Source organism: Coenobita brevimanus, chromosome 108 (assembly GCF_032717465.1).
Source record: "Coenobita brevimanus isolate Jiangsu-jjx chromosome 108, ASM3271746v2, whole genome shotgun sequence".
Classification (NCBI taxonomy): Eukaryota; Metazoa; Arthropoda; class Malacostraca; order Decapoda; family Coenobitidae; genus Coenobita; species Coenobita brevimanus.
In genome coordinates this window covers 17,569,813-17,579,785 of record NC_137061.1, presented here as the reverse complement: position 1 = coordinate 17,579,785, position 9,973 = coordinate 17,569,813, and the positions used below count along the sequence as shown (strand labels likewise).

Here is a 9,973-nt window from a genome sequence, read left to right as displayed (position 1 = left end):
TGTAGCTGATGAAATTTCCTAAAACTCCTTATCAGTAACAATTACCATGAAACATATATTTCCATGAGCAAACGAGAGAGAACAAGGAAAACAGAAACATCATAAATTAGCACATAATCTACATTCGCTGAACTTTTTTATCAACACCATAGGCAAGCATAAATATTCAAGATTATGTGAATAAAAAAGCAGGCAGACACAGGCTTAGATAAAGGCAGGGGAAAACGTAATTTAGCAACAACTTTAGCCGCACAAAACACGACTCCGGCACTACAGAATGATCATAAGATAATTTCCTATAGTGGTACATAAAACCCACAAAAACTGTCCAACAGTATGTGTTTAAATACCAAAACGTCACTAATGAAATTTCGTAAAACTTTTTCTCAGTAACAAATTACCATAAAACTTATATTTCTATGAGAAAACACAAAGGAATTAAGAAATATCGTAAATCAGCGCATAATGTATGTTCGCCAAATGTTTTTATCAACACCATAAGCAAGCACAACTATTAGAGATTACGAAGATAATAAAATCACAGAAAAAGAAGCAAAACCAATGGTGTGGGGACAAAATGTTTAAGAAGTACGGCGAGCACAGAAACAGGGGAGGGTTCTCCTAGCATTCAGCCAAGGCCAAGCCGACCCACATCCTGAGTACTTGCCCGTGGTTGGATGCAGCCTACGTCGTCCAATAATGAGAGAGTTAACTACAACAGCAAATAATGCTACACTCAAAACACTCCTCTGTGGCACATCCTCCTCCTGAGAGTACAGGGAAGAATTCAAATCACACACACACACACACACACAGGAAACTTCCTGTCAAAGACAAAGTTCTGAATAAAAGTGGGTAAGCAACCCCAAAGACCATAAAAATGTAGACTGGTTGGTCACCTCCTGTAGCTTGCTTGGAACAGGAAATGTGCCCCAAGCATGCTGCCAGGAGATAGGGACTGCAGCCTTAATCAATGGGAAATAATCTCTGTTGGTGACAGGTCTAACAGAGACATCAAGAATCACTGCTGCCCTTGCTGCCTCACCTGCACAATCATTTCCCTGCGGTCCAATGTGGGCTGCCACCCAGCATGGTGGCCCACGAGGTGGAACTTTCCTTAAATTTTCAACACCAAAGGGTGAGGAGAGTTGAAATGCTTAACGGCAGACAAGGCAGCCCTGCAGGCAGTAAAAATCATAAAACTAATTGCATCAAAGGTGAGGATATGGTGGAGAGCCAACAGAATTGCTGACAGCTTCACAGTAAAAATTAAGGCAGAGGAGGGTAGGGTGCCACTCTGGGTAAAATTACGGAAGACAACCTCAAATTCAATGCCAGCCATCAGTAAACAAGGACAGACCCAGCATGATGGCAAAATGAACTCAAAGCTGGGTGTGGATCACCACATCTAATGTTACGGACTTTGGAGCCACGACATACCAGCAAAATATTTGCGCAGTGGCAGTATCGTAACCAATGAGGTTTTGCCTAAGTACCCTACGTGTCAAGTGGGGTTGGTGGAGGATTAGTGCCCCTCCCTGTAAAACAATTAACTCTAAGCCCTTGGCCACCCCGTGTGCGATACATGGCGTCTGGCAATGAATGAATCAATGAATGAAACGTATTTGTTGATGCTGTAAAGCTCGAATTGGGAAAAGTTTCAATACCATCTCAGCACTTCTGCGGCACCTCGGTTTGGGTTACCTTTCCTAGAAGGGTAGTCAAGTCGTACCCCCACCTGCTCGTGGTGACCTCGCAGACACCCTGTTTTTTTTTTTTTTTTCTCCGCTTCTGTTTTTTGTGCTTTTTTTTCTTTCAGTTTTCTTTTTTTCTAAATTAGGGTGACACAAACGGGGGCAGCGCTACCCGGGTCTTTCCCGGGTAGTATTGTCTATACGTTTTGCTGTTGTTGTCATCTTGGTTTGTTTTTTGTTCTCCCTGATCATGAGTAAACAACACCACTGCCCTCGCTGCAGTAGGTCTGTAGCAAAAACTGCACAAGCACTGAAGTGCGCCTACTGCTGCGAGTGGATTCATATAGCTTGTGAAAATTTGGATGCAGGCGACTATCCATTCGTGAAGAGAAGCCACCAGCTGGGCTTTCGCTGGCTGTGTAGCCAGTGTGTTGCACCAGCAGACGACGTCTTGGCTGGTGGAGGAAGTAGTACCAAGAAGGAGTATGAAGATAAAGTTATTGGGCCAATCTTTCAAGCAATCAGAGACGTATCAAATAGACTGGAGGCACTAGAGACCAAGGTCTCATCACCCATGGTGGTCACACAAGATCAGGCCAAGTCATTTGCGGATGCTGTTCGCGGGTCTCTCGTGGGGGGAGGGAAGGATCTGCCTGGGGGCGTGATTGAGATCAGTGCTCATGGCCAGAAAAAAGCCATTCATAGTCAGCATGTACTGATTGTGAAACCAGAGAGTGGTGCTGATGCCCTGACGAATCAGATGGGACCAGAAGACATCAGAGGCGTACTTAACTCGGTACCGGTTGACAGCTGCCTTAAGACCAAGGCTGGTGGGTTGGTAATGAAGTTTCTGTCAGCTGAGGCCATGGGTGAAGCAACTGGGGTGCTGACTGATCATTTTGGCTCTGAGGGCACTTTTTGCATATCAGAGCCAAAGAAAATGTTGCCTAAAATGACCATGACAGGCCTTTCCTCTTCCTTGGATGACTCTGACATCATCCTAAATATTCTGAGAAAAAACAATAATATCAAGATGCTCGTTGATCGAGGTTGTAACCTCAACCTTCTCTTCACAAGAACAAGGAATGACACCAAAACTGCTGTCTTGAAGATGTCGCCAGAGGTGAGGTCCCCCATTATAGAACAGGGCAATTACATCTATGTGGATCTTACAAGATGCCGTGCTTTCGATAGATTCTGGGTTACACAGTGTCATCAGTGTCAAGGCTTTGGTCATACATTTGAGAGATGTTCTAGGAAAAGTGATGAACCTAAATGTGTCTTTTGTGCTGGAGCCCATAAATCTAAGGACTGTAGTAACAGAAATTCTCCCAAATGCATCAACTGCTCCTCTTTAAGATATCAAGATGCTAATTCAAAGTCACAGGAGGTTGCCCATTTTGCTTCAAGTAGAGAATGTCCAATTATGATTTCTCATAGGAATAGATTGATTGAAAACACCAATTTTAACCATTCAAAAAACTGACTATGTCCCTCTTGAACCAGTTAAGGATGGGTCTTTTAAATATTCGTTCCATCCGTAATAAGATTGACTATATTAATGAAACCCTAAATCAGCACGAGCTTGACATTTTGTGCCTGACTGAAACCTGGTTGTATGAGTCTGATATCGATATTATTTGTAATGCCTTGCCTAAGACACATTCTATTATTAGTATTCCCAGGCCTGCTGCTGACTATCCGGGAGGAGGCGTAGCACTCATCTACTCTGCAGCACTTGCAAACGTTTCTCTCATTGACTCAGACCTGACCCCATCTTCATTTGAATTTATGAAAGTATTAATAAATTTTTATCAGAATACTGTACCATTAGAATTGTAATTGTCTATCGACCAGGTCATCCGGGCAGAGATCGAGGTTTTATGGAGGAGTTTGGACAGTTTCTTGAAGGGTTTTCTCTTAAACCTGGGGGACTTCTTGTTTGTGGTGATTTCAGTTATTGGGTTGACAGTCCAGAGTCAAAACCATTTTCTTCAGAATTCCTTGAGTTGATCACCCACAACAATTTTTTCAATCATGTGAGTAATCCAATTCATGTCTCAGGACACGTCCTTGACTTGATCTTGTCCCCTGTTGGTTGTAGGTGCGTATCAGATGTGGAGGTTGACTCATTTGACCCCCTCATCTCTGATCATGCTCTGATTACTCTTAGTTTTGATGTCCCGAAATCCCCTTCATATAAAAAGGTCATCAGGTTCAGAAAATACAACAATGTTGACCGCCAGCTGATGTGTTTTCAAATTGATCAACGTTTAAATTCCATCGATTCTTCCAGTCTTTCTTCTGATGAATTGGTTGATATTTACAACAATGAGCTTAGGTCAAATTTTGACCATTATTGTCCTGAGGTAGTAAAAACAATCACTGTACGTGATGATTCTCCATGGTATGGTCCATCCATTAATTCCTTGCGTAGACAACGTAGAAGGGCAGAACATGAGTGGTGCTTGCAGCGGACCGATCAACAATGGATGGGAATACAGATGAGATTAGGAGTGCTAACTAGTGTTGAACATTGGCAGTACTGGTAGATGATACAAGCCACCACTTGAAAGCCCGGGCATATTCAAAATAACACAGAATCACAAAAGTGACACCCCGTGGTATGATCCCTTGCTCCCAAGCGTCACCAAAGTGACGCCACGCGGTTAACGGGTTAAAGATGATGCAGGATTGAGCTGGACATTGTTAAAAATTGAAGGGTTATCCAGCAGAAAACTGTCAGGTTGGCTGATGTAAGAACTGAGTTTTTGATGGATTAAAAACAACATTAACTTTACCCCAGTCAGCGATATAAGCCAAGTCAGACATTTGGTGTACCATAGCCTCATCCCTTGTTTGTTGATGAAACTGCTGAGATGGATGCTGCAGGAAGCAAGTAGAAAGGTAAAGGGTGGAATCATCAGCATTAGATGTACAGCTTAGAAGGTAATTGATGAAAAAAAATTGAAGACAGCTGGTGATAGGGAAGAGTCCCGAGGAACACCACTACTGATAGCTCTAGGAGAAAAACAGTGGCCGTCTACAACTGCAGCTATAGAACGACCAGAAAGGAAGCTTGAGATGAAGGCACAGATAGAAGAATAGAAGCCATAAGAGGGCAGTTTGGTAATTAAAGATTTATGCCAGACTCAACTAAAAGTCTTTGAGATGTCAAGTGAAATGGCAAAGCTTTCGCTAAAATCCTGAAAGGATTGGATAACACTTGAGCTTGATGGAGCAGGAGCAGGGTATGTCTGTCAGCAGCCTATCTAGTATGAGCTAGAACCTTTAAAAGGCTCACAACCTTCAGGCAAGAAACCTTTATCTGCTTTAAATGTGGGATCCAAATAAGACAGGCGTCACAGATGAGGCCTTAAAACCTCACTTCCATACCAGCAATCCTTTGGCCATTTAAAAACAAATCTGGGTCAGGATGGGCCCCATGTAACTGGCAGAAGTGCACTGGAATGGTCTCAGATGAGGAAAATCTAAAAGCCATGTTTTGGTGCCCTGGTAACAGAATGATTTATTGCAAGTTGCAGCCAGCACTCTGCCACCAACATACTGGATGCAGCAAATGAGACAGAGACATCATCCACAAAGAGGAAGCTCTTCACTCCCTCTTCTCCACAATGCCATTAATCCTTTTGACAGTTAGGGAAGTGGTGCAAAACTCACCCCCTCGATGCTGGACAACGCAAGCTGTATCGAACAAAATCGCCCTTGATTGAGAGAAGAAACATCATAAATTAGCACATATTTTAGATTCGCCAAAAATTTTTATCAACATTATAAAGCACAACTATCTGAGATTATGTCAATAAAAAGTCAGGCAGAAGAAGGCATAATAAAGGCAGGGGAAAATATAATTTAGCCAAATACCGCTCCCACACTGCAGCACGACCGTAAGGTAATTTCATGTTGTGGTATATAAAACCGATCTGAACTGTCCTATAGTAAATATTTATATATCAGAATGTAGCTGATGAAATTTCCTAAAACTCCTTATCAGTAACAATTACCATGAAACAAATATTTCTATGAGGAAACAAGAGAGAAGAAGGAAAGAAGAAAGATCATAAATTGGCACATAATCTATATTCGCTGAACTTTTTTATCAACAAAATAGGCAAGTATAAATATTCAAGATTACGTGGATAAAAAAGCAGGCAGACATAGGCTTAGATAAAGGCAGGGGAAAACATAATTTGGCAACAACTTTGGCCGCACAAAACACCACTCCCGCACTGCAGCGCAATCATAAGATAAATTCCTATAGTGGTACGTAAAACCCACCCAAACTGCCGAATAGTAAATGTTTATATACCAAAACGCCAGTAATGAAATTTCCTAAAACTTTTTCTCAGTAACAATTACCATAAAACTTATATTTCTAGGAGAAAACACAAAGGAAACAAAAAACATCGTAAATCAGCGCATAATGTATGTTCGCCACATGGTTTTATCAACACCATAAGCCAGCACAACTATTAGAGATTACGAAGATAATAAAATCACGGAAAAAGAAGCAAAACCAATGGCATGGGGACAAAATGTTTAAGAAGTACGGCGACCACGGAAACAGGGGGGGAGTTCTCCCAGCATTCAGCCAAGGCCAAGCCGACTCACATCCTGAGTACTTGCCCGTGGTTGGATGCAGCCTGCGTTGTCCAATAACGAGAGAGTTAACTGCAACAGCAAATAATGCTACACTCAAAACACTCCTCTGTGGCACATCCTCCTCCTGAGAGTACAGGGGAGAGTTCAAATCACACACACACAGAGGAAACTTCCTGTCAAAGACGAAGTTCTAATAAAAGTGGGTAAGCAACCCCAAAGACCATAAAAATGGAGACTGGTTGGTCACCTCCTGTAGCTTGCTTGGAACAGGAAGTATGCCCCAAGCATGCTGCCAGGAGGTAGGGACTGCAGCCTTAATCAATGGGAAATAATCTCTGTTGGTGACAGGTCTAACATAGACATCAAGAATCACTGCTGCCCTTGCTGCCTCACCTGCACAATCATTTCCCTGCGGTCCAATGTGGGCTGCCACCCAGCATGGTGGCACACGAGGTGGAACTTTCCTCAAATTTCCAACACTAAAGGGTGAGGAGAGTTGAAATGCTTAACGGCAGAAAGGAAGCCCTGCACTCACTAAAAACCATAAAACTAATTGCATCAAAGGTGAGGATATGCTGGAGAGCCAACAGAATTGCTGACAGCTTCACAGTAAAAAGTAAGGCAGAAAAGGGTAGGGTGCCACTCTGGGTAAAATTACGGAAGACAACCTCAAATCCAATGCCAGCCGTCAGTTAACATGGACAGACCCAGCATGAGGGCAAAATGAACTCAAAGCTGGGTGTCGATCACCACATCTGATGTTACGGACTTTGGAGCCACGATATACACCAGCAAAATCTGACTTATAGTAACACCCAGAGTGGAACAACAGATGTCTCCACATCAAAGACCAGAGTGAGTGGCAGACAGATCAGTCATGACTTCCTCTGTCTGATAACTAAAGGGGCAAGGAAATTGCGTTTGGAAGTCGTGCAAAGTGTGCTATGCAGAACTAAAAACAGCGTTGTTACGTATTTTGAATTAGCCGCGCTTGGCGCACTACCCACAATGCTCCGCTGTTTTGTGTTGAGGGTCAGATTCGAAAGCTAGAGAATAAACACCGCTGTCTCACTCCACCCATCTCTTGTTTGACTACCCTGCCTCGCCAGTATATCTTCACGGCAAACGACATAATACACAAGAACACGAAACATGGCGGTTGCTGATGGAAGTGGAGCTGAGAAGAGAATGTGGTCTGCAGTATAAGCCATTTGAGTGATATGACCTGCTGCTACTCCTGGTGAAATTTTGAAGTAGATGTTAGCCTGCTGGGGAACCTGCACATTCTTCCTGCTTGTGAGTGAACTGATCCCCTACAATCTACTGATGTTCCTGCCTACAGCCTGTGAGTAGACGGATCTCCTTTGACCTGCAACCTATTGATAAGTTCCTGTAACCTACTAGCCTCACCCACCAAGATGAGTACAGACACTGACAGTGAGCGCCGTTATGCTGGTGTCAGAGCCCCTCAGCATTCTGTTTGGGGACAAATGTTGCAGAAAACTGGAAGCTTTTCAAACAGAGATGGAACATGTATGCTCTTCTCTCAAGACTACACACTGAAGAACCCAACATCCAGCTAGCTACGTTCCTACAGTATTTAGCAGATGATGCCCTCAAAGTATACAATGGTTTTCAGTTTGAAGGTAATGAAGCTGATAGGACAGTGCAAGATATAATCAACAAATTTGATGAGTTTGCCATTGGTGAAATTAATGTTACTTATAAGAGATTCATATTTAATACAAGGAACCAGCAAGAAGGGGAACCCTTTGATAAATTTTACTCAGATTTGCAAACTCTTGTAAAGACTTGTGATTACTGTGACACATGTAAAGCTTCCCTAATGAAAGACAGAATTGTGTTAGGCATTCATGACTCCAGTGTTCGTACTGAGCTACTTAAAACAAGAAATTTGACTTTAGAGAAGTGTATTGATACCTGCAAAGCTGCAGAGAGTGCCATCTCACAGACCCGAGTGTTGAATCCTGTCCCTGAAACTGTGAACACGGTCAGATCTAGGACAGACAGTTGTGCCCAAGCAAATAGTTCCAACAGTGCAGCTAGGAAATGTAAGTTTTGTGGTCTTTCACAGGTGTTTGCAAGAAATAAATGTCCAGCTGTAGGGAAAGTATGCCTGAAGTGTGGGGAAAGAGACCATTTTGCAAGTATGTGTCGTGTTAAAGCCTCTGTCAATGCCCCTGTAAAATCCTTGAACTGCAAAAAGAAAGCTGTACATCAGGTTGCCGAGAGTGAACCAGATGCCCAGCCCCATGGGGCATCCAGTTCGGATGAAGAGTGGGTTAACACATTACATTACATGCCTGTAAACTCTGTAAAATCTCCCAAGAAAGATGTTAAGTGTTGCATGTTAACTGATGATAATGAGGTAATTTTTCAGATCGACACTGGCTCATCAGTTAATGCCCTACCACTACAATATGCAAAAAATGTACAGAAGACTAAGAGAATCCTTACTACCTGGAATAACTCTGTTCAGACTCCTGTGGGTGTGTGCAGGAGAAGCATTAAAAATCCCAAAAATGGTAAGAAATATTCTGTGGAGTTTGTGGTGTTTGAAGGAAATTTAGTCCCTCTCTTAGGTCTTGAGGCCAGCAAACAGATGGATCTGATAACTGTTAATGAAGATGTATTTGAACGTGTGGATAATGTGAAAGTGAGTGAGTCTGACTGTAATAGTGACATGTTGAGTAATACCGGCACTGATGGTTTAGATACCCTGCCAGGTTTATAGTCATTGTCAGTAGACCCCCAGGTGAAGCCAACCATCATGCCTCATAGAAGGGTCCCTGTTGCACTTAGACCAAAGCTGAAAACTGAACTTGATAGACTAAAGAACTTAGGTGTCATTGTGCCAGTTAGCAAACCGACTGAATGGGTGAGCCAGATTGTGGTTGCACCAAAGAAGAATGGTGACATCAGAATTTGTATAGACCCTCGTGAACTCAACAAAGCACTGCTCTGAGAGCGTTATACTCTTCCTGTGTTTCAGGATACATTGCATGAGTTGAGCCAGTCAAAAGTCTTCTATAAAGCAGATCTTGCTTCTGGTTACTGGCACATCAAACTTCATGAAAAATCTAGCTACCTAACCACTTTTCAAACGTGTTTTGGGAGATACCGCTGGGTTAGACTACCCTTTGGTTTATCAGTGTCATCAGAAATTTTTCAGAAAAGACTACTTGAAACTTTACAAGGTGTACCTGATGTAATTTGCATAGCTGATGATGTGATAATTCATGGGAAATCTCTGGAAGAGCATGACGCCAACTTGAAGCAGTTCTTTGAGAGGTGTCAGAGAATGAATATAAAACTGAATGAAGACAAGCTCACTCTGAGAACTGACAATGTAAAATTTACGGGTCACTGTATTACAAAAGATGGCCTGGTAACTGATCCTGACAAAATCCGAGCCATTTGTGAGTATCCAGCACCTACTAATGTTGCGGAGCTAAGGCGTTTTCTAGGTATGGTCAATTATCTTGCTAGGTTTCTGCCCAACTCAGCATCTGTTTTGTACCCCTTGCATAATCTTGTAAAGAAGGATGTTTCTTGGGTTTGGTCAGCAAGTCGACAAGAAGCATTCAACCGAATTAAGTGTATGATCACCAATAGCCCTGTGCTCACATTTTACA

At 42.6% G+C, this 9,973-nt stretch overlaps 1 protein-coding gene across 1 annotated transcript; it reads left to right on the top strand.

Moving 5' to 3' along the window:
- Positions 1-7,848: 7,848 nt before the first annotated feature.
- LOC145417034 (uncharacterized) lies at positions 7,849-9,072 on the top strand. Its single transcript, XM_080285873.1, has one exon. It carries the CDS (start codon positions 7,849-7,851, stop codon positions 9,070-9,072), a length of 1,224 nt encoding a protein of 407 aa, XP_080141999.1.
- The last annotated feature ends 901 nt before the right edge of the window (positions 9,073-9,973 follow it).

What these genes read in the sequence shown, in the direction of transcription:
- LOC145417034 (XM_080285873.1), top strand. Translation starts at nt 7,849, where the DNA reads ATGTATGCTCTTCTCTCAAGACTACACACTGAAGAACCCAACATCCAG.